Source organism: Mesocricetus auratus, unplaced genomic scaffold, assembly GCF_017639785.1.
Source record: "Mesocricetus auratus isolate SY011 unplaced genomic scaffold, BCM_Maur_2.0 Super-Scaffold_4256, whole genome shotgun sequence".
Classification (NCBI taxonomy): Eukaryota; Metazoa; Chordata; class Mammalia; order Rodentia; family Cricetidae; genus Mesocricetus; species Mesocricetus auratus.
In genome coordinates, this window is record NW_024429182.1 from 100291838 (window position 1) to 100316254 (window position 24417).

The 24417-nt window shown below is 53.5% G+C and overlaps 2 protein-coding genes across 7 annotated transcripts in view; both read left to right on the forward strand.

Annotated features, from left to right (window-relative positions):
* Positions 1–14546, forward strand: part of Capn5 (calpain 5) — a 55762-nt gene extending 41216 nt beyond the window's left edge. For all 6 annotated transcript variants that reach the window (XM_005073956.4, XM_040728190.1, XM_013116355.3 and 3 more), the window contains exons 5-13: positions 2485–2677; positions 3820–4013; positions 4435–4512; positions 6125–6320; positions 7399–7521; positions 9563–9759; positions 10453–10568; positions 10995–11131; positions 12100–14546. In XM_005073956.4, the coding sequence (XP_005074013.1) occupies positions 2485–2677; positions 3820–4013; positions 4435–4512; positions 6125–6320; positions 7399–7521; positions 9563–9759; positions 10453–10568; positions 10995–11131; positions 12100–12279 (1414 nt within the window). In that variant the 3' untranslated portion in view covers positions 12280–14546. The remainder of the gene's footprint in view (positions 1–2484; positions 2678–3819; positions 4014–4434; positions 4513–6124; positions 6321–7398; positions 7522–9562; positions 9760–10452; positions 10569–10994; positions 11132–12099) is intronic.
* An 8779-nt stretch (positions 14547–23325) lies between these two features.
* Positions 23326–24417, forward strand: part of Myo7a (myosin VIIA) — a 64956-nt gene continuing 63864 nt past the window's right edge. Inside the window, exon 1 of the mRNA XM_040731806.1 lies at positions 23326–23556. Within this exon, the coding sequence (XP_040587740.1) occupies positions 23326–23556 (231 nt within the window). The remainder of the gene's footprint in view (positions 23557–24417) is intronic.

A 24417-nucleotide genomic window follows, 5' to 3' on the forward strand; every position in this document is an offset into this window, starting at 1 on the left:
GGGGAAGAACTGGGAGAAGATGGGGTCCAGGCAGACACCCTGCAGCATTTGAGGCAAGGCTGACACTCACATTTATGGCAGGAGATCTTACCCTCACCGGCACACTGCCGAACTCCTCTGGAGACCTTTCCTGGGATGCGGCACCTGAGATCTGGTCTGGATCTGGGCCAGATGCCTGTCTTCCTCGTGTAGGACCTGGCCCAGAATGAGCACCAGAAAAGCTGTGCTGAGGAGTGGGGCATCTGGGGGCAGGGATGCCAGCTGGTTTCAGCCAGTGCGGAAGGAGTCTCTTCCTAGGCCTTTGGAAGATGTGTGTGACGGGCTGGGAGGGGGCAGAGAGTGTGAGAGGAATCACAAGACTTTGAGTTCAAGAGCCTGCATGGAGGAGAGGAAAGAAGAGGAAAAACGAATGCAGAGAAACGCCTGAGAATTTAACCCTAAAAGAGGAGAGCCAGTCCTTTGGCGGCCAGTGTCTCCTCTGCCATTGGTGGGACTGCGGTGGAAGGTCTCGTCCCGGCTAGGCTGGTGCTCCGCCACTGAGCTACAGTTCTAGCTTTTGTTTTTGTTTTTTTTAAATAAAGTTTTATTGATTATACACACACACACACACACAGAGTACTTCTCGCTAAACCACCAACTTACTGTCCAATAACTACCGCCCACAGTGCTGTCATCATTGCCTACATCCAAAATATTTTCACGCCCCCCTCCAGCAGAAATTCTCCCCCATTAATCAATAACTTCCCTTCCTGTTCCTGTAGCCAAGTGAACTCCTGCTCTTCTTACCTATGAATCTGCCTTTCCTGAGCACCCCATATATGGGGAATTCTGCTATTTCTGTTCCTCTGGGTCTGGCTTCTTTTACTCAGGGTGATGTTTTCAAGGTCTGGTTATGTTCATGGCTGAACACGCTATATGTGTTTGCAGATTGACAGTTGGACAGCACCCACCTCTCGGCTGCTGTGAACAGTGCCACTGTCATCATGGTTATTCAGGTGTCTAAGTCTCCGCTTTGACCCTTTTCCAGTGTTTCCTAGCAGTGGAACTTCTGGGTCATGTGACAGTTCAAGATGTAACTTTTTAAGGAACTCTCCATATTGCTGCACTATTTCATGCTTGCTTTTTTGTTCATTTATCTCCCCTCTTTCTCTCTCTCTCTCTCTGCGTGTGTGTGTGTGTGTGTTGTACTTAGGCACATTTTTTCATATGTATGGACACACTTGTACACACGTGCGGGTATGTGTGCATGTGTGTGTATGTGTGTGCCTGAGAGTTCTAAGGTCAATGTTGGAAACGTCCTGGCTTGCTCTTTCACTTTGCTCACTAAGGCAGGGTCTCTCAGTCAAACCCAGAGCTCACTGATATGGCGAGCCTTGCTAGCCGTCTTGCTCTCGGGATCCCGTCTCTGCCTACCAAGGCTAGAATCACAGGTGGCCTCCATATCCACTTGCTTTGACATGGTTTCTGGGGATTTGAACTCTAGCTCTTACACTTTCCTGACAGTTGCTTTAACCACTGAGCCACCTCCCCAGCTCTTACTTTTAAAGTTGTAAAAATGAGCATGTGCCTTTTAGAACAAATCCAAAAAGTATAGAAAACCACGAAGGTCACATCTCTTCCTGCTTTAGGCATCATCACTGTTAGCATCTGTGCCCCCCAGATACCTCGTTTATCCCCACTGTCCTCTATCAAGGACAGTTGTTTCAGTATCATTTTTGTTGTTGTGGGACAGACTCTCATGCAGGCTTTCCCCAAGCTCCCTGTGTGGCAGAAGCTAGCCTTGAACTCCCAATCCCTGTGCTGAGGTTACAGGCCAGCTTCTTGTAACGTCTTTGGTGCGTTTTTACTCGTAGGCACCCTTCCATAGCATGGCACAGTTTTGTGGGTTTGTCTTTTCAGTGACTACTGATGGTTTCTGTGCTGTGTGTCTCTGCTGTTCAAGTTCACGTTCGTTGTGGCACACATGGCAAATGCTTTAATATCTTTTTACAGTTCCCTCAAGGAAACTGATGCAGAGCTCCCAATCCCACATACAGTTCATCTCCCCAGGACAGAAGCTTTTCTAAGGAATTATTACTTTCCCCTCAAAACATAACTGGAATCCAGCTGTTCTGCCTTTTCAAACCTAACAAACACTAGTATTTTTCCCTATCCAAAGATTCTTTCCCAATACTTCCTAGAATGTTCCAGAGCATAGATACTGCATTTGTTTTTAGAACCAGCTCCTTAGAGTTGTACATTTTTATCACTATGAATTATATTATTTACACAGAATTTTTGGAAATTTGAGTCCTACAGTGGTGGCGTTCAGTTGGGCAGAGTGGGCCTGGGGTTGTTGGCTCCGTTGTTGGCTGTGCTGTGGCTTGGTGTGAGACCGTAGCACTTGTCTTCCTTTCTGAGCTTCAGACAGCTCCTGTGTGAGGTAAAAGATTTAGACCCGCTCTGGGAGCCTGAACTGGGAATTCCGTGTCTATTGTTCCCCAGGCTGGCAGGTTGTTACCAGGCCCTGGATGGAGGCAACACGGCGGACGCACTAGTAGATTTCACAGGTGGGGTTTCCGAACCCATCGACCTGACCGAAGGGGACTTTGCCAACGATGAGGCCAAGAGGAATCAGCTCTTTGAACGGGTGCTGAAGGTGCACAGCAGAGGCGGTCTCATCAGTGCCTCCATCAAGGTGCCTGCCGGGCAGACCCAAGCCTGGGGTGGGAGGGGGTGGGGCTGAGTCTGCCCAGGCCACACCCACCCTTGGCCCCATGGGGGACATGGAAGCTGGAAAGCACAGATGCCTGTCCCCCGTGCTGAGCAGCAATGCAAGTCTAGCCTTAACCCCCTGTCCCTTGCAATGCCCCCAACACCATCCAGACCCCCTTCAGACTCCTTTGGGCATTTGTATCCCCGTCTTCGAGGCACATTGTCAAGACATATGGCATCAAAAGTTAATGGGCAGCTGGAAGAGGGCGGGGAGTCCCTAGGGCAGGTAGCCTGAAGCTGATCTTCAAGAGGGCCCTCTGGGCAATCACTGCTGGAAGATAGGTGGGTTCATGTGGAGGCAGGGTTTGAAACAAGGATAAGGTAGTCATCTGGGGCTTGAGAGATGGCTCAGAGGTTAAGGGCACTGCCTGCTCTGCTCTTCCAGAGGTCCTGAGTTCAATTCCCAGCAACCACATGGTGGCTCACAGCCATATGTAATGAGATCTGGTGCCCTCTTGTGGTTTGTAGGCATACATGCAGACAGAACACTGTATACATAATAAATAAATAAATCTTTTTTTTTTAAGGCCATCTGTGTGCCTGGTCAGCTGGCTCTCTAGAAACGGGGAGCCCTGATTTGCGGTATCCGCTGAGTTCTGTGGAGTAAACACTCCCACCACAGTCAGCTCCCTATTGCCCATGTTCTCACAAACAGCTCTTAAAAATTCCTGAGCATTACCACCAGGCATGGTGCTACACATCTGTGATCTCAGAACTTGGGACTTGTGAGGCATACGCAGAAGGGTTGCCCCAAGTTCAAATCCAGCCTGGTCTGCAAAGAGAATTCTAGGCCACTTGGGCCTATGCATCAAGACTTGAAAAATTGTAAATATATAGCAATTGGCTTTCCTGGGGCAAGTTGGCATCAGCATACTCTGGGATGGCATCTGCAGGTGGTTGGTCCCCTGGGGTTCTGACCCCTTAGCAAAGTTAAGTTCTCTTTCTGTACAACTGCAATTACCATCCCTATCTGAAGGGGGCGATGTGGCTCCTTGGTCTAGCGCCAGCGCCCTAGTTTGGATTCCAGTGTGAGCCTCCTGTCTGAGCGCCTTTGTCCTCTTGCAGGCTGTGACAGCAGCTGACATGGAGGCCCGCCTGGCGTGTGGCCTGGTGAAGGGCCATGCGTATGCTGTCACTGATGTGCGCAAAGTGCGCCTGGGCCACGGCTTGCTGGCCTTCTTCAAGTCAGAGAAGCTGGACATGATCCGCCTGAGGAACCCCTGGGGCGAGCGGGAGTGGAACGGGCCCTGGAGCGACACGTGAGGCCCCGGGGCTGGGGTGGGTACAGGCACAGAGGCGAGGACAGACACTAGGCCTTGCAGGGCCTAGGGGAGATGGCCTGAGGAAAAGACAGCGCACTTTCTTTCCAGTGTGTGTGTGGTGTCTGGGGGTGGGGTCATCAAGGACAGTGGCCGGGAGAAGGGTGACTGACCTTGACCTGTGGGGAGGAGGCCACTAGTTCTCTGAATGGCGCTGATGCCCTGGTCCCCGACTGGCCAGCCCTGGCACAAAGGCAGGTCACGATCTCCGGCGGGAGGGAATGGAGGCTTCTGGGAGCTGGGTTGGGCATGGCCCCCAGTCTCTCTAACCACGCTGCTTGGCCCGGCGCTGTGTCTTGGGGAGGTAGTCCTGGCAGGCCCTTCTTCTTAGGCTGTTTCCTCCCTGGTACTCACATCCCAGCTCACAGGAGTGGAAGAAAGTGAGCAAGAGTGAGCGGGAGAAGATGGGCGTGACTGTGCAGGATGATGGCGAGTTCTGGTGAGTGTCCTGAGCTTGGGCTGAGCTGGAAATTCCTGGGGCCTGGCGGGGAGCATGTGACAAGGAGCCAGCTGGCTATGCGGCCTTGGAAGAATCGCACTACCTCTCCTACCTGTTTCCTCCTCTGTAAGATGAGTTGAGCAGTTTTGGGTCCTTTTAGCCCGTGTCCTCTCAGCACACCTGAGGGACACCGGAACTGCTCTGACTCCCCGGCTGGTCCTAGCAAACAGGACACGGGGCCAGCAGACAGCCATCCATCCCCTTCATCCAACCTTCTGCATCCATTCCAGCATTTGTCAGTGTCCACCCTGCATCCACCCAGGGACCGTCACCCTAATCCAATCGTCCGTATCTGTTCCCTACATCTTTCCCCGGCATCCATCCCTTGTACCCATCCCCTTTGGTCGGTCCTTCCCTCTGTCTGTCTCACATTCCCTGCACCCATTTGCTGGAGCCACATCCCTCTGAGTCCATGACTCTGTGCCCATTCTTCACACCCGCTCTCTCCATCCACCCTACTGTGTGCACTCCCTGCTCCTACTCCTCCCCCTGCATCCATTCATTCTTCTGTACGCATGCCCTCATCTTTCCCTGGTCATTCATAAATCCATTTCCCCTCATGCAGCCCTCAAACCTGCTCATTCCCCTGTATCCATTCCTTCCTTTGCACACATTCCCCTATGTGCATCCCTTGAATCCATTCATTTTCTTAAGGCCCCGCCCCCGAATCCATGCCACCATCTTTCTGTCTGGACTCTGTCCCAGTGCAGTGCTGTTCTTCACAGAGCACTTGGTAGGAGACTCAGCCACCTATGGGAGGGGAAGGCACAAGGTACCCGGTGTGAGGTAGATGCCATGCAGACCCCCAGGCCAACCAGGATCAGACGACAGTGATGCTAGTGTCTTAATGGAGCCCCCTTCTTCGGATGTGGGGGAGGCTAGCCAGGCCCTCCAGTCTGCACTGCTCTCGGATATAGGAGTCAGTTGAGTTAAAACAGTAACATCACTCCTCCATGGAAATGGCTGCTCAAGGGCCCTTCTGATGCATAGTCATACTGTGCACTTCCCCTGGCCCTGCCTGTGCTCCTCGGGGTGTGCCTGGTACAGCCCGGTCACTATCTCATGCTTACCATGGGGGAGAGGTGCCTATACCAGTTGGTTCAGGCCTGACAGCTGCTACAGAGGGCAATGGGTAGAAACAGACTCTAGTGATGTCCGCAGCGGGGCTGATGAGAAGGCCTTTTCTGTCAGTCCTGAGAACCTCACTTCAGTCCCTGGGATCCACACAGTGGAAGGAGAGAACCAACTCCCATAGGCTGACCTCTGACCTACACGTGCACGCCATGCATTGCAATACAACCTCAAAATGTGTGCACTGGTCATTGACACTGTGAACAGCTGTCACAGCCAACATGCCAGCTGCTCTTTATGTGGGAAACGGTGCTGCACGATCTCAGTCCCCTGCCAGCCCTGTGAGACAAGCAGCTGCTGGTAGGTTCATCCCCACCTCACAAGTCAGGAAATTGAGGCCCCAGAGAGATTTGGGGTCTTGGTGGAGCTGTGGTTAAGGGCATTATGGGGTTCACCCAGCTCAGCGCCTTCCTGCACACAGGATGACCTTTGAGGACGTGTGCCGGTACTTTACCGACATCATTAAGTGCCGTCTGATTAACACGTCCTACCTGAGCGTCCATAAGACGTGGGAGGAGGTCCAGCTGCGTGGCGCCTGGACGAGACATGAGAACCCAAAGCAGAACCGCAGTGGAGGTTGCATCAACCACAAGGACACTTTCTTCCAGAACCCACAGGTGGGCATTGCAGGGACTCCACCCTGCTGCACCCTGGAGCAGCTGTAAGACCTTATCGCTGTCCTGCAGGGGCCTTTGCATCACTCAGGAATGTCCCTGACTGTTTTTGAGCCTCATTGTGAGCCTCTGTGCAGTGAGAGGGCCTGGTGGACACGGTCTAGGGTCATGATGTCCCAATCTTTTTTTGTTTTTTTAGATTCATTTATTTTTTTATTTTTATTTTTTGTTTTTTGAGACAGGGTTTCTCTGTATTGTTTTGGAGGCTGTCGGTCCAGCCTGGCCTCGAACTCACAGAGATCCGCCCGCCTCTGCCTCCCGAGTGCTGGGATTAAAGACGTGTGCCACCAGTGCCCAGCAAGATTCATTTATTTATTATGTATACAGTATCTGTCTGCATGTCTGCCTGCAGGCCTGAAGAGGGCACCAGATCTCATTACAGATGGTTGTGAGCCACCATGTGGTTGCTGGGAATTGAACTCAGAACCTTTGGAAGAGCAGGCAATGCTCTTAACTGCTGAGCCATCTCTCCAGCCCAGGGTTAGGGTTAGGGTTCAGGTTGTCCCAGTATTATTGTCTGCACTGCACATGGCCTCAACAAAAAAACTGGCTCTCAGGGACTTAGATGGTTTGTCCCGAGTCTCAGGCACAATTAGAGGCCAAAGTAGTAGTCAGGTCCTTTGTTTTACAGTAGCGCAGTTTGACTATCCCTAGGAAATGTGGCCAACTGTGCCCCCCATCCCGAACTCTCCCCAGCAGCTTCCTCAGTCATAGCCCCTGTGCTTAGTCCTTAGACCCAATGTGTCCTTGTTGAGTACCAACTGTGTACCAGGCCCTGAGGTGAGCACTTACCATCTCATCGAGCTCTCCCAGTCTTCAGGCAGGGTGGCCATCATGTGCATTAATAGGCTCGTCTCCCAGAGGAGGGACTGACTCGGAGAGCTGGTGGGGGGGTGGGGGGGGATGGCCCAAGCTCATGCTGCCAACATGGCTGAGGCTTAGCCCTGGAGTCCAGGCTTTTGGGGGCACAGGAGGCTGACCCCGTCTCACCATGGCGCTCTTTTCATGGCCACACCTGCAGTACATATTTGAAGTCAAGAAGCCAGAAGATGAAGTGCTGATCTGCATTCAGCAGCGGCCCAAGCGTTCAACTCGTGGAGAGGGCAAAGGCGAGAACTTGGCTATCGGCTTCGACATCTATAAGGTGAGACCTGTAGGCCAACGCCACTTGTGGTGAGGGATGCTAGCTGTTGGCTCTGTGAGGTCCTGTGTGCCTCCCCCTCCCCCTCCCCCCTCCCCCTCCCTCCCCCAGCGTTGGGCCTCTCATCTCCTGCAGCCTCTTGTGTTGGAAGCTTTGGGCTTGTGTTGGAAACTTTGCAACCTCTTGGGCTGCCAAGTAGGTGACCTTGGCAGACTCACCTCTGGCCACTCCCCTTGGCTTGTTGTCCTCCACATGTGACACTTAGTGTGGGGAAACAGTTGGCATGACAGGTCTCCGCATACATGTCAGAACCCACATGGATGTAGATACTTGGTCCCCAGCACTTAATAGTTATGAGAAGACTATTCGCTCACTCCCCTATGCGGGCTTATTCATAGTGTGTTGGTGCACTGTGACACTTTGTGCCATGCCATAGCTCGCACTGACTTGACTGTAGCATACAGTGTCTTTTTCAGGACGTCCTGGCAGATGGTGGTGTCATTTCATGAATTTGGACTGGGAGTTAGGTGTATCGTGATAAGTAGGCCTTCCAAACTATGAGGATAAGTTCTGAGACTCCCAGTGACTGTCCCAAACTGCAGGTAGCACCATACCATAGCTGTAACGAAGACAGCAGTTAATGCACAGTTCCAGTACACAGTGCAGACACACCAGCCAAACAAGGTGACTCATGTAAGGCGAAGCGGTGCAGGATTTCAGCACATCTGAAACTGAAAATATTTAAATTATTTCTGGATTTTCCTTTTGCTATTTTCAGAACATGGTTGACTGTAGTAACTGAAATCATAGAAAGTGGAATTATGGCTAAGCGGGGGGGTGTCGTCAGGGGACTACTGCACCCAATGCCTTTGTGACAAAACTCCAGGGTCAGGCTGGCTGTGATGGCAAATGCCTGGAATCCCAGCACTTAGGAGGCTGAGGCAGGAGAATCAGAGCCCTAGGACAATCTCAATTACAAAGTGAGTTTAAGCATGGGCTATAAGAGACTTTGTCTCAAAATGTAACAAAATGAAATAAGAGAAGGGCCACCAAGATAGTTCATCAGGTAAAGGCGCCTGATGCTGGAGCCTGATGGAGCCTGATGACGCAGGTTTCATCCTTGAATGTGAAGGTGGAAGACTAGAACCCCACAAAGCTGCCCTCTGACCAATGTGTGTGTGTGTTGTACCTGCATGCTCCCCCATCATATACACGCACACAAAAATAAAGTCAAATTTAAAAAAGAGCGTGCAGGGTCATTGGGATTACCACCCCCACTTTTAAATAATTTTTCTTGAGGTAAAAGTCACAGACGATCGAATTGAGCAGTCTAAAGCATATAACCTAATGACATCACCAGATTATCATCACTGTGAAGAGACGGTCCATTCCAGTAGGTCATGGACACCCAGTCCAATAGACCCTTCCATGGAGGGTCTCTGCACACACCATGACCAACAGAGTGTTGATCCATGTGAAGCAAGAAGGAATTCCAGCTCAGCACAATTTAGTAGCTGGTGCTGGTTCAAACTTCAGGAGTCTGACACCGGGTGGTTTATTTCAGGCATATTTAAGCACAGCACAGTTTGGAAAAAAAAGTTTCCTGGTGCACAATAAAGCTTAAGACATGACTACCTGTGACATCTTCCATAAAGAAAGATTCTGTAGATTGGCTACATCGTAAGAGTCTGGGGGAGGACCTGGTGTGGTCTCAGTCAACAGATAGTGCAGAAGTCACCAAGTTATTAACCACCTCCACTCCCAGCCTTCTGGGTGGAAGACAGGATATGCATTTCTCCCTTGCAGAGACAACACATGTTTGACATTCCTGGTTTCCCTAGTGCTTACCTGTGAGCACGAGGACTTCTGTGCTCCCACACCCTTCTCCTCTGCCCTAGCCAAATACTAACCTAATTTTGTCTATAGATTTGCTAGGTCTGGACATTCTCTACCCGTGTATCTTGCCGATCCTTTCTTGGGGGCCAGTGGGAGATGGGGTAGATGCTGGGCTGCATGTGGCCCATCCCCTCCTGTCTCCACGCAGGTGGAAGAGAACCGCCAGTACCGAATGCACAGCCTGCAGCACAAGGCTGCCAGCTCCATCTACATCAACTCTCGTAGTGTTTTCTTGCGGACAGAGCAGCCCGAGGGCCGCTATGTCATCATCCCCACCACCTTCGAGCCAGGCCACACTGGCGAGTTCCTGCTCCGAGTCTTCACAGATGTACCCTCCAACTGCCGGTGCGTGGAGTCTGGGGCTGATGACAGTATAGTCCGTGCTAGGCCTAGTGGAATCTGCAGCCCTAGCCTGTCTGTGTCTGCTCAAGGCATGGTGCTTGGGTACCAACATCCTCAGAGATGGGTGTCCCTTGCCTCTCTCCTCCCCTGCTTATCTGCCTGGCTTCTCTTGGTCCTGACTAGGCACAGTGATTCAGTTTATAAAGTGGCTTTCACTTTTTTTATTATCTCCCCACACCCTGAATGGGAGGCCTAACCCACTCCATTTTACAGATGAAAATAGGGACCAGCTCTAGAAAGAGGGTCTGACCCTATGGTGTCTGTGATAGTATGGGTTGAGCCCACCCACCCAGCTGGATTTTAGGGTGGGTCTTGTCACCACTGTCACGTGTCTTGTGGAGATTGGCTTTGGGGGGGCAGTGGACTGCTAATAGCATTTTGAGGATGAGAAATAATATATATAATTCCCAGCAGAGGATGTGGCATGCAGGAAGTACTAAGTGCACTGTGGTCCCTTCAGGAGGATGGGACTCTGGGGGCGGGGGACAAGGAGCCCAGAAGCCTGTGACGGTGGATGGTTGGGTCTGCCATGAGGCTTGGCTTAGAATTCCATGAATGTCTACAGTCAATACTGCTCCTTACTTTGAACTTCACATCTTTCCCACCTGTCTGTCCCCCTACCCTGCCCTGTATCAGGGAACTGCGCCTGGATGAGCCCCCTCGAACCTGTTGGAGCTCCCTGTGTGGCTACCCCCAGCAAGTGACCCAGGTCCATGTCCTGCGGGCTGCTGGCCTCAAGGGCTCCCCAACAGGTGAGCTCACCCAGAGATTACCTCAGGCCCTGTCTCCTTCAACACAGACCCCAGAGAGCTCACTCTGCAGGCCCGGCCATCCAGGGGGTTAAGTGAGCTTCTAAAGCCCCCATCTAGTGGGGACATCAGGTAGACACTGGGGGTTCAGGAAGGCTTCCTGGGGAGCAGGCCTTTCTCTAGCTAAGGTGTTGAGATGGAAAACCTGGGTTCAAGGATCAATGGGCAAGGACTGCAGGCCCAGAGGCCACCAGCACTCCTTCCTCTGCCTGATCCTAGAAAGTAGAGGACTCTGGTCTGCAAGGTGGATCAGGCTCCTGTCTCCCCCTTGTGACTAAGACCAGGTTGGCATGTCCCCTCCCAGACACCTGTCCCATTAGGCTTTGCACCAGCCCTGTCCTCACCCCAGACCTCCCATCCTTTCTCCAGGGGCAAACTCCTATGTGATCATCAAGTGTGAGGGCGAAAAGGTTCGCTCAGCTGTGCAGAAAGGGACCTCAGCACCGGAGTACGACGTGAAAGGCGTCTTCTATCGCAAGAAGCTGACTCAGCCCATCACCGTGCAGGTGAGGCTCTCACAAGCCCACCCTGTCCCCTCCCATGGCCCCCCACTCCAAGGGGTGGAGCCCAGGACAGAAGAGCCTAGAACCGGGTGGTGCTAGCTTCAGTTACCTTGCTCCCGCCACCCACCAATTCAGTCTGAGAGGCAGCAAGAGTGGTCTTCCAGCTGGAGCCAGAGGCCCAAGCCAAGCTCTATTCCTCATAGCCCCCACCAGTGGGTCCACTTGGGAAAGTGACACTGAGACCACGTGTAGCTTGTGGCTGTTTCCCAAGAGCCGAGAGGAGGGGATCCGAATGCCAGTGTCCTTGCACACAGCTCCTTTCTCTCGGGTCACCATGGCTGAGCTCATTGCCAGGAAGCCCTCTGTCCCCCAGGCCCAGAGCAGCCTCTCTCTGGGTGAGAAGCCATCTGTAAACAAATGTGTAGCACCCCAGGGGAACTACCAGATTTTCCAAGTGTTCTTAACACTCAGCCCCACTGGGTCAAATCACAGACTGGTAGTTATTGAGGCTAGAAGGACCCTTAGAGGCAGGTGATTCAACCTGAATATTCAAAATGAGGTGTTGAGTGGGGTGGCGCACATCTTTAATCTCGGCACTCAGAAGACAGGGGTGGGCAGAACTCTCTGAGTCTGGGACTAGCCTGATCTGAGGAGCAAGTTCCAGGCTAGCAAGAACCACACAGTAAAGCCTTGTTTCAAAAGAACCAAAGAAAAGGGGGCTGGGGCAGAACCCTCCAGTTCAAGTTTACCAGAGCTAGTAGTGAGAGGTTGGGCTTTCTGCACGGTAGAGAGCTTTGACAGGAGCCCAAGGCTCTGGAAGGGAACATCCCTCAGTCCAAGACGCCGGCTTCTCCCTGACTGGGCTTGTATTGAGGGAAGAGGCTCCTTGGCCCTGCCCTCACTCCCCACCTGCCATAGACTATATCCCTGGTCTTGGACACACCCCTCCCCCACCCACTGTCTCCTTTCAGGTTTGGAATCGCCGAGTCCTGAAGGATGAATTCCTGGGCCAGGTGTGCCTGAAGACTACCCCGGATGACCTGCAGGCTCTCCACACGCTCCACCTCCAGGACCGCAGTCGGCAGCCCAGAGACTTGCCAGGCACCATAGCTGTGTGTATCCTCAGCAGTGCCTCTCTCACGGCTGTGTGACACCAGCCGCCTGCCTGGCCCCCACTAGCTCTCACCACTACTTGCATGTCCCCACCTGGCCTGGGACCAGCCTGGGAACCAGACCCTGGGGCCCTCCCCCACTCTTCACTGACCTGCTGTGTGACCCGAGGAGAGCCCTGCCCCTCTCTGAGCCTCAGTGTTTGGAGAACATTTTCTTGCCTAAGATTTCAAGTAACTCTCTAGCCAGTGGGCACTGCTGCTAAGGGGCTATCTGCTGAAAACATTTCCCCAGGCCCTGCGGCCTGCCGAGGAGTGCCAGGATGTCACTTGTTTACACACAAACTGCCATGTCCCAAGCCCCTTCCTCCCCTTGTTTTCTAGCCCCTCTCCCAGGTCTTTGCTGTATAGCTTGCAGTGACCTCAGTCTTATCTCCCCCCGTGTTGAGATCATAGGCATGTACCACTACACCAGCTTATATGGTGCTGGGTATCAAACCTAGGGCTTTGTGTATGCTAGGCAAGCATGCAGTCAGCTGAGCTACATCTCCAGTCCCGCTACACCTCGCTTCTTGGGTCATCGCGAAAGATCCCTTCGTGGGCATCTGCTGGGAAGTATGCAGGAGACATGTGCTCATTGTCTAATGCCCCACTCCCATCCATTTAGTTATTCAATATAGATTTGTCCAGTTAGCCCAAAGAGTTGCCCATCCTCAGGACCTCTCGGAGGCAGATACCCCCTGACTTCACTCCCATCCCCTAAAGAGCTGTGGCCACACCGGTGAGAAAGTGTTGTTTCCCTGTCTTTACTTATGACGTTGGAAGGAGTGGCCTGGGTCAGACAGGTCAGTGTAGGGCTATAGGAGACCCTAGGGGGACATAATGCTGCCCCTGTTGAAAGACCCTGGGGTTTTCTTGGAAGAAAGGTGGTGCCAAGCCTTCAGGATTATGTCATCTGTTGGATGTCATAGGCAGGGACTTTCCTCTCCTGACCAGAGGCCTCTCCATCAGCATCCCCAGACAGTCAAGGAGGCCACCATGCTCTTGCTGCCCAGATCACCAGTGTTCCATTCAGTCCCCAACATTTGGTAATCTTAGCATTTAAAAACAAAACAAAGCAAAACAAAAAAACCTCAGTGTAAAGGGAAGTCTGTCCTACCCATTATTCTTTTTAAAACTTATTTTGTTGGTCCTCTGCTTTTCTTTTGACATTGAGCATGAAAGGATCTGAGACCTTCTCAGAGGCATTTTAGAGGAAGATGGAGATGAACATGTTCGCTCCTGGGCATCCTCAGGCTGGTTGCAGACTGCATTTCTGGGGGACTCTCGTTCAGTAGTGGTGCTGTGGCTCACAGAGTCCCTTCTGTGCCCTCCTTGGGCCTCCAGACCAGACTTGATAGATAAAGTACAGTTAGGTCAACAGCAGCAATCCTTTTGGGAATGTGACTTTCTATCTCAGGCCCCTCCTGTGTGGTCCTCTTCCTGGCTGGAGGTGCCTGCCGGATTCTGACTGCCATCTTGCTCCGTGGTAGCACGGCTCCTAGCCTGGGCCATGGGAAGGACTAGACACTGAAATAAACATAAGAGAATTCCTCCTGCACGATTGGAGCTTCCCTCTAAAGACCCGGGCCTGGGATTGTGCATGCCACCAGGAGCAAGTCCCTTAAACCTCCTGTGCCTCAGTTCCTCCCTCTGCAGCTCGAGGCTGGTGACTCCTATTAGTGGGGACTCTTTCAAGACTGAGAGCAAGGTCACACCACTTCCTGTGTGTCTCTATATATGCCACACGTTCACATAACCACTTCTCCTATTGAAAACAAAGAGTGCAGTCAGGAATGGAGGAGTCCGCAGCTGCTGTGCCATCTTGGGTCTCAGGGCCTGACATGTGGGTCTTAGCTCAGCCATATCCCCCTGAGGCACAGGGAGAACCAGGACCAAGTAGCAGACTTGTATAAGCTCCTCCTGGTGGTTAGCCACTGCCTCCCACATCCAGCAGAACTGGGTCAGCAGCCCTGTTCTTGCTTCCTCCCTCTTAAGCTAGGCCAGGCTGGCTCCTGGCTGCGCGGGGACCTCTGGTCCCCAGGAAAGCCTTGAGGACTGGACAGATGAGGACAGTGTGGGGCAGGGAGAGCAGTGGCTTTGTTCACCCTTTGCACCCAGAAGGCCTCATAGTGTGCCAGCTGCAGGCGACCCATCCTGCAGCCTACACTATATGGACCACCAGGACCTGGCCTTCACTCCTCCAGGTCTCCGTGCCCTGGGGTCAAGGGCATGTTATCGTCTCAGAATAAATATTAACTGCCACTCTAGAAAGACCTGCGTCTGTCTGTTTCATCTCCCCCCTCCCAGGGGGAGGGGGTAAGGACGAAAGGGACAATCAGTGGCTGAATCCCAGATGAGGCTGGCCTTGCTGGTGGCCTGGTGAGCTCTGTGGAGTCATTCAGGCTCCCCTACTGCACATCTCTGTGGGACTGGCTATGCTGAGCCCTGCCCATCCCAAGCCCCGGAGAAGCACAGTCCCTGCTCTGGAAACGTCTCCCAGCGACTGGGGAGATGAGTCCTCTGATGATGACACTTCTGTAGTGTTCTTGCCTAGGTAGTGCTGGAGCCCCTAGGAACTAAGTCTCAGCCTGTCAGTTCAGCCCTGTGTCCTGTTCCAGGGGACAGGAGGCAGTTACAGGCCACAGACACAGGCGGCTGGAGCTCAGATGCTGCGGAGGTGCAGGTCATAGAGCTAGGAATTCGTGGGCGGGGCCGTGGGCAGAAGCTGGGTGAGCACTGTTGAAAGCCACCTGGACGGAATGCAATGACAGATGGGATTTGAAGGGCGAGAGACGGATCAGGGTGGTATGAACTAAGATCGGGTCTGCAATGGTTTGGATGTGGCGTCCTAAAAAGGCTCAGGTGTGGAAATCCGTGCCCCCTCTAGATGGCACAGAGGGCAGGCAGAGCCTGGAGAGGTAGGGTGGGCTGCGAGGCGGTGAGGCAGGGATACATGCTTTCTCAAGAGGCAGGGTTGCTGTGACACTGATCGCTGTGCTGGAACTTAGTTTTCTGCCCCCAAACAGCCAAAATGAGCATCTTTGACAGACCACATGATCTCGGGTGTTTTGCTTTTAGAAAGCAGACTCAAATGGATTCCCAGATTTTTTTGGATTGGGTGACCTTAGCCCAGTTTGGGTGTTGAGAAAGTATAGCCGTATATATCTTCCCACCATGCACCTCTGCCCCAGTGAGGCTCTGGGTGCTCCAACCTGTGTCTCCCTGGCTCTGTGTAGGCCCGTGCTACTGGCCTGGCCTATAAGCATCAGCCCCATGGGTGAGGACTGCATCGGGTACCATTCAACCTTGATCTCTGCACTGCCTTGCTCTGTGGCACCCTGGGGTCCGAGGAAGCTGACCCACAGAGGCCGCTTTGCCTAGCTGCTCCCTCAGCCTTGGTCTTGTAGCAATTGGCTGTTCCCAGCAGGTGGCGCTGTTGGGCCATTGCACGTCTGGTCCAACCCCTAGGGCCACAGATTCCCCAGTCTGTAGGCAGCTTCTCTGCTGGCCAAGAGAGGGCAGGAGAAAGGGCCAGGTCTCAGGAGGGAGGCCTCCAGCCCACCTTCCTCGCCTGTTCTGAGTGCTTTGAATCCTGTTCATTCCCACTCCCTTTTAAATCACACATTTTGTGTCGCATTGGCTGGATCTCTGCTGTAAAATGTTCCTGGTCAGGAGGCTTGCTTGGCAAAATGTCTGGGTAATCAGAAAATAACACACACACAAGACCGTAGAACAAGCTGTGGAGGTGGGTTGAAGAGCTTCCTGGGGACACATCTTGGGGAGTCTTGTTTTGGATGTCATTTCCCCTAAGGGCCCAGGTGTTCCCAAGCCTGACCGTCTAAAGGGAGGAGGGGAGCTGTGGAGAGGCCACTGGGAGCCGAGCAAGATCCTGACCAGGGAGGGACCAGATCAGGCATCTCAACCATGCAGAGACAGCAGGTCGTGACACACATAGCAAGAGTTCCCTGAGGCCCAGATGGGCGACACCAGGCCCAGGTCCCACGCTGGCCAGCAGTGCCTCCTGGGGCCTCCATGCCTCGCATCCCTGCTGGCCAGCCAGTGCCTCACGCAGCGCCTGGACATTAGCCTCAGCCCGCCCTGCCCTTCACACTGATGTCACAGTATCCAGACCTCGGAGGCCCCCTCAGGCTCCGCCTCCTGGGAGAAGGCTTTGGAGTGGGAGGGTGGCAGTGCTGGCTGGACAGCTGCCCTGAGCAGAAAGAAGAGAGTGACCCAGGGAGACGACAAGAAACAGAAAAGCCCAGGGGACCCCAGAGTAACCTCGGAGCAAGACTTGGGCTGGGGCAGTGTTTGCAGGCTCCAGCCCCAGCTCGCAGAGTCCTCCTACCCTGTGGCCCCTGACCCCGGGCCACAGGGGGTGCAGATAAGACCCAGGTAAGGATGGGCTGCCCTGGGACTTTGGAATCGGGAAGAGTCGCAGGCTGGAGTCTCTTCTGGAGCCCCTGACCCACAGCCTCGCACCCCTGCAATGGGACTTCCCTCAACCTACGGAGGCCTTGCCACCTTAGCCGTGAAAAGAAAATGTCCTTAGCAGGGCACATGGAAGCCTGCACCCTGAGGGAGGGGACAGTTGAAGAGGAAAAGGCCTGTGGAGTTGTTTCTGGGCTGGGACTGGGCCAGGGGTATCCAGGGCCACCGGAGAAGAGGAGAGTAGAATAGAAGAGGGGAGGGGAGGGGAGGGGAGGGGAGGGAGATGACACAGGTGCTCTTCTCTCCTGGTCTCTTTGGTTGTCTCTCCCTCATAATCTTTCTTTCCTTCCACAAGTTGTTTCCTTTCTATGTGCCTTAATGCCTTATGTTTCCCACCTGTGGCTTGGGCAGGTGAAGGCCCTGGGCTGGGTTGCTGAGGAGACAAGGTAAAATCAAACTTAGTCCTAGAAGAAGAAATGCTTCTATACTCTCAATCTGAAAAACTCACACACGAGCTAGTTCTTAGTGTGGGAACCAGAATGTCCTGGACTTTGTGCCCTGGATAAAACAGCCCTGTGGTTTTCGCTGAGGCACCGGCCTTCAGCTCTGTCCTAAGGCCCTGGTCTGTCTTGGCAGTCTCGTGCCAGCGTGAATGGGCAGGAACCAGGCAGCCTCTTCAGACGGCAGCTCTCCTGCCTGCTGCCCTTGCAATTATTTCCTTGCCAGGTTCCTCAGGCTGGGGTAGGTCTCCTGTAGGACCACGTGCCCATAGAGACCCAGGGCCTGGGGGTCAGGGCTCAGGTGTCTGGTAGTGTCGTGGGCAGAGGATCAGATATCCCAGTGCCTCTGAATGGGCCCTTGTGAAAAATTAATGCTCACTCTGGGGGTGGGGGGAGGCAGGCCAGGCAGAGATGAAGGGGTCTTGAGCCAGGGCCTATAGGCTGGGGCTGCTTCGGTAACCATGCCCAGTGCAGCAAATCCTCCACGAGTTGGTTTCTGAGCCTGTGCTGGATGAGGTAGGAGATGAAGGCCATGCACAGGCGATAAACCACTCTACCACGTGACCTATAACCCCTGGAGCAGTCCTGAACTGGGTGGGATGCTAGAACACAAGTCTTAGTCCTGAGTCTTCCCTGTCCTGCTGTGTGATCTTGGACAAGAGACCAACCTTCTCTGAGCTTTGTTCGTATGTCTGGTGTGGGGCTAAATACACTACTTTCTAGGAGCCCCCTTGGGAGTCTTGGTGACAAAGGCTGAGAGAATGACCAAAGATTAGCAGCTCTGGGCAGTGGAGGTGGTGACAACAACTGAGGCTACAGTCACATAGGGTCAAATAGACTGAGCTGTGGTGGGAGGGACAAGGGAGGGACAGAAATCTGGGAGGATTTCTGTGAGGGAGGAGGGGCAGGGGTGCTGGGGAGGAGCCTAGGTGGCCTTGCAGACTCAGAGCTGCCTGGGCTCAGGGCTTGGTGCTGTCTCTTCCCACAGAGCTGTACCTGGTCACTCCGGTAGGTGCTTCTGAGGCAGGACCATGGTTATTCTTCAGCAGGTGAGTGAGCCTCCTCTTTTCTCTCTCAGGGCTAGGAAGGGTCATGCTGGGTAGCTCATCTCCTGCCTCCATGCTCTCTTAGCTGTGGAAACTGTCTCTGGTTCTCCCTGTTGGAAAACTCCTACTTAGTCTTCAGAACCCTACCATGAAGATTTTGCCACCTCTCACAGGCCCAGTCCTGAGTCTGGTCCTCTGGCACGCCACAGGAGCTTCTTTTTCTCACTGTGTCTCTGGGCCAGAGTAATGACTCATCCACCTGAGTCCCAGGCATTCCAGGCAGAGGAACAGAGTGTGCGAAGGTCCCAGGGTAGGAGGTCTTTGGGGAGGCAGTTAGCAAGGTTTAGGACCTTTGGCAGAAGTGAGTCGTGGTGACAAGGGCCCAAGCTGGAGCTCTCTAGGGGAGAGGCAGAGAGCAGTCCATCAGCTGAGCCTTCCAGTCCCCTTACTCCTCTCCAGGGCCACTCTGGTCTCTTGACCTCAGCCCTTCCCCGTGACCAGCCTGAGGCTCTAATGAGCCTCTTGGTCTCTAAAGTAGGAGCCTGGAATGCAGGCAGTTGGCCAGGTGGGCCTGGCACAGAGCCTTAAGGCTGTGAAGCTGGCTCTGGGGGCTCAGCTACCAGTTTCCTGTGGTCCCAGGCTTTGAGGCCAATGGAGCAGCTTGGGTGGAAGCCCCAAGGCCACATGGGGATGGCGTGCTAAAGGCAGGCTACTGGTGTCGATCAGGAAATCTTCAGGACTGAGCACTTGTCCAAAGGCCTGCCAAAGACTGCCAAAGCCAGGCTAAAGAAAGCTGGTGGGTGGGATTCACATGGACCCCCAGAAGGAGGGTCTGGTCCTCAGGAGTGTTCCCCCAGGACACCCCTCCCCAAGGGCTGTTTACCTCTGGCTCCCTCATCCTGCAGGAGCCGTGTTGGGAGCAGATCTGTTGGCAGCTCTACCCACTGTTAAGTGGGACATACCTTTCTTTTATTTCTTTCATCCCCCCCAAATGCACCAGCTCAAGGTGCTGCCCAGCTCCGAAGGCTCCATCTTGGACCTTGATGATGCTGTGAGTGCCTAGGGCCGAGCATGCAGGTCCCTTCTGTCCCAGGACCTCGGCTGTAAGCTTGGAGCTGCCGATTCCATTCCCTCACCTGCCCACTCCGGCCTGCCTCACCCTCTACTCCCTTCCCTGACCTTGGCCTCGCCATCCCGTCTGGCTACACCTTCTCAGGCCTCTCGGGAGCCTCTTTGCTCCTGTCACCCTGGAGTCCAAGTGTCTTCTGGCTTCCTGGACCCCCATAGAGCCCCAGAAACAAGCTGCTCCTTGGGTTCCCAGCTGCGCTCCCGCTGTGAGGCAGGGTTTGGTGTGGGGTGATGCGCACCGTTTGGACACAAGGGCTAAGTTGGATTCCTGGCTCTTTGGCTCACCAGCTATGAAACTGTAAGATAATTGCTGCCATGACAGCAATTTGCACTTTGGGACTTTGCAGTTCTGTGACAAAGCTCTTGCCTACAGGAGGTTTGAGAATATATTGTCATGCCAATAAAATGTCCAGCCAGGGCTTGACATAGACTTCCACAGGCTGCCAAACACCTGCGATAGTGGTGCTGTGATGTGTCCCTGTGCTTTGTTCTCTTACTCTATGTGGGATGAGGAAATCCCAGGAGGCCTCAAAGGAGCCTTGGTTCTTTCTCTATTCGTAGGTTGTCCCCATATGGCAGATCATTCGCCCATCCTTCCCTGTGTGCCTCAGCCTTCCTGAACCCGTGTGTCCCTCATCCCTCCCTCCACACCTAGCCTTCCAGAGCCATGGCAGGGGGCCAGGCACAAAGGACACTTGTACGACAGTGGGAGGGCTAATTACTCAAACCCCACTACTCCTGGAGAACTTTTTGCTTTATGGAGGGCTCCAGCTGGCCAAGAGTGGTACCCGTGGCCTCCATCCTAAGTGATCAGTGAAGCTATGAAGTGGGGAACTCTGGGCGCATCTCACAGATGAAAACGTTGAGGCTCATACAGGGTCATTGAAACGTAAGTTGGGCAGGCCTGGACATGACAGGGAATGACCACCCTGGTGGGGAGACAATTGCCAAGAAGAGGAGGCCTGGGGAGGGGCACGGGGTAAGACAAAGAGCAGGACCTGGGTCTAGGGGAGGAGAGGTCAGACTGCCTCTGGGGTAGTTTGCAGAATAGGCTCTTTTCCCTGGGAAGCCCGTGACACACCTCTGGTCTTTATGGCCTTATCAGTCAGGGTCCCTAGGGAGTCCTAGGGTGTCCAAAGCTCCCTCTCTCAGCCAGTTATCATCCACCTGTCCCCCCCATAGAATCACACTGAAGCCTACCTCCTTGCCGGGCTCAGCAACAAGGATGGACACCAACCATTCCCTGCCTCTGTGGTGCAGTTTCCAGCCCATTGAGTCAAGGGAAGCAAACGTGTGGCAGCCAGATCGCAGGGGGACAAGAAGATGGAAGGAGGCCTGGAAGTTGGTATAGTCAGTATCAGGCAAGGAGTCCCTCCTCACCAACATCTCTGGAAGACATCCTAGAGTGGCCAGGCCCTTAGTGACAGTGTGGAAACAAGAACCCAGGCCTCTGTGGTGCACACTTTGGGGGCCTTACATGACTGTCCTGTCTGCTCTGTGGTAGGCCAGGGTGAGAATCATTGGAACCTGACCCAGATTTGCAGGCAAAGGGAGGTTTGAAGATAACTCTGGGCTGCTGATGGCTGGATTGAGACTTAGTACAACATAATGACTTCTTTGTCCCTTGTTCCTTCTCATGCCTTCAAATCTGTTGGGCCTGATACTGATGTGAACGCCCACCTCTCTCTTGGTTACTATTTGCCTGGAATGCTATCTGCATGAAGTCCTTGAATCCAAAGTTAGTCTTGTGATACATGCATGTCTAGTGCTGAGCCCCTGCAGACTCAGGTGGTTATGACCATTTTGTGGGTGCTGGGAATTGAACTCAGCTCCTATGGAAGAGCAGTGTCTTCTCCTAACCAATGAGCCATCTCTCCAGCCCTCGGTGAACCTTTGCATGACACCAGGCATAGGATTCTCAATTGTAGCTTCTTTCTTCTGTTGTTTTGTTTTGTTTTTAGAGACAGGGTTTCTCTGTGCAACAGCCCTGGCTGTCCTGGAACTTTCTCTGTAGACCAGGCTGGTGTCAACAGAGATCAGCCTGCCTCTGCCTCCCCAGGGTTAGGATTAAAGGCATGTTCCTGACTTGCCTTTGTTTTCCTTCTTCTTCTTCTTTTTTTCTTTAAGCACAGAGTCTTGCCTTGTTGCTCAAGCCAGCCTTGAACTCACTATATAGTGTAGGCTGGCTTCAAACGACCACTCCCCTTGCCTCTGCTACCACACCTGGATTTTTTTTCTCTTGACATTTGAAGAATACCCTCCTGCTACACCCTGCCCTCTGTGGTTTCTGAAATCAGCTGTACATGTAGTTCAGATTCTTAGCATTAAGGGTCACCTTCCTTTTGCAGCTGCTGACCCTCTCAGTCTCTGCCACTCTGCAGAGCCAACCTCCCAGCACCCTTCTGGGACTCCCCAGGGGCCTCTCTCCAGTCCCCAGCCCTGTCCCCTGTGGGTTGCAATTCTTTGTGGTGTACCTCTGTCTGGGACACCGCCCGCATGATGCTTAGGAGGTAGTGTCATTAGCAGCCTTTCCTCTCATGCTGACCTCACTTGATAACTGCTCACAGTACCAGTGTGGACCCCAGCTTAACACATGAGTCCACAAGACCCTCTGTGAAGCTACCACCCTGTAACAGGCAGATGAGGAAGCAGGTATGCCATATAAAGGAGCTTGCCCAAAGAACACAGCTTGTGGCCAGGTGGGGTTGAACATAAACTATCTGGTTCCAGAGTCCACAGAGCTGATGTGGACTCAGCGCTGACCCCTTATCTGATGGTACTTCCTTATCGGTGTGTCCCACCAGGAGCTCAAGGACACTCTGTATTAGTAGGACCCTCTGTGCCCTGCTCTGGGCTTGTTCTCAACAAAGGCTTCTGTTTGGAAAGATGGAAAATGCCCAGAGTCCACAGTAGTTCCTCCCTGCATTCTGGGAATCCCAGTGGGCAGGCAGACAAAGAGAGGTACCCTGGCTCGGGGCTTGATGGAACAGGGTTCCTGAGGGGGAAAGGGTTAGTGGCTGCAGACAGTTGGCCTGCAGCAGGACGATAGAGTCCTGTGTCCATGAGACGAGACTGGGATGTGTGGGTAGAAGGAAGCGCTGGCCTGGCATGCCAGCCCTGAGCTGCCTGTGGCTTCTGACCCTCCTTCTGGGCAGAAGTCTCCTGACTCTGCTCCCTGCTGGTGTTTGCTAAGGGAGCAGCGGGGCTGCTGGGATTCCAGGCCAGGAGTTCTATCTGCAATGGAGACAAGTGAACTTGAGGAGAAAAGGGAAAAGAGGAGGGCAAAGAAGCAGATAGAAGCGGGGGTGGGGCAGGGAGCTGGGAAGCATCCTAGACCAACAGTGGCGCCTGGCTCTTGGCTCAGCGCTGGCTGGAGCCTGGTGCCTCCTCTTGCTTGGATGTAGGGATGCAGGAGCGATGCCAGGCCCCTGCCAGATAAGCTTAAACCAGCATGGTGGGTCCAGGTCCTGGGGAGTCCACTTACCTCTGACATCCAAGGAACCCATACATAGTTGACTCCGGGGTCTTGAGGAGGAGGATCAATAAAGTTCTTCACGGTCCAGTTCCCCCAAGATGTCTCCTTGGAAGAATTTATTTTATTATTATTATTACTATTACTACTGGTACACTACTATTTTTACCAGCTTTCATTCCCTAGTAGTGGCCATGGAACCAGCGAGACCCTTCCCAGTAGTTCTAAAACTTCTCGAAGTTTACACTTGCTCCCCTATAGCTGTCTGGCTTTTCCTTCTGTAGAAAACAGACCGATTTTCTTCAAAACTACAGCCAAGATGAGATTCCTGGAGCCACTTTTCCTGGCTACGGTCTCCGAGAAGCACCCGGGAATCTGGGGGTGTCAAGGTCACTCCATGGGAGGGGTCCCAGTAGCGAGGTGACCCCTCCCCACCAGGCCCACGGGCGTCACCTAAACCGCCGTTGCCATGGGCCCGTGGCAGATGGCTGGGTTTAGGGTTCCCGAGCCGGTGGCTCGCTGGCTCGCGGGATTAGGTGAATTAGGAGCCCTCATCGCTTCGTGCGGCCACCAGACCCTGCGCACCATGGAGTCCCCCGGCAATCCTGCTGAGTCGGGCGAGGCTCCTGCTCCGCCGCCTGGCAAGTGGGCTCTAGTGCGAAACTTGAACCAAGTGCTCAAAACCTTTGCGGTCATGCCGGTGAGCCCCGGGCTGGGACGGGAAGGCTAGCTTGCCTGGGCCTCAGATTTCGGGTCGGTTAGAAGACAAGTGGCATGCAGGAGCTAGAGGTGCACGGGAGACTGAGATCCTAAGGCTGTGTGGGACTAGGGACTTTGGTATAAACTTGGCCAAAGCCACGCCTCCCAGGATCTGGATGTTTTGCCACCTGAAAAACCCAGGGATGCCATGGGGGAGGGGCAGGCTATCTGGACCAAGTGGAGAACAGAATTCCCAGCTTTTATTGGTGTCCAGTGCAGGGAGCAGTGCCAGGCACAAAGAGAGGTATCCTAGAGTCCCCTCCTCCACCGTAGGCTAGTAATGTGTTATAGTTCCTGCTCCTAGATACCTGTGGCAACGTATTGGTCACCTCCCGCCTTTGAAGAGCCCCAGGGTGATTAGGAAAATGAGTGAGAGCCATTTTCTAATTCAGACTCCTGTCATTCCACAGAGACCTAAGGCCTGTCCCAGAGGAGGGGAGAGGCAGGAGGGGGCTGAGAACCTGGGGATTGGCATTGATGTGGTTCTGACCCCAAGCCTAGAAGAAGCAGGGCAGGGAGCAGGCCCAGGTGGCATTTTTGTGGGTCTCTGCTTTCCAGAGACACTGTCTCCTTCCATTCCAAGACTGCCAAAAAGTGAGGCCTGGCAAGGCTAAGTGCTACCGCCAAGTCACACAGCACCGGTGGCAGAGCTAATTGGAACCCACATGTCTTGGCTTTTCACTGTAGCTCAATGCCAGTTTCCTGAAAGGAACTGGGGGTTGGGAGCACGTTTGAGAATGTTAGATGGAGCCACAGGAGAAGTCCCCATGGCTGGGTCTGCTGGGTCAGTCACTTGACAGAA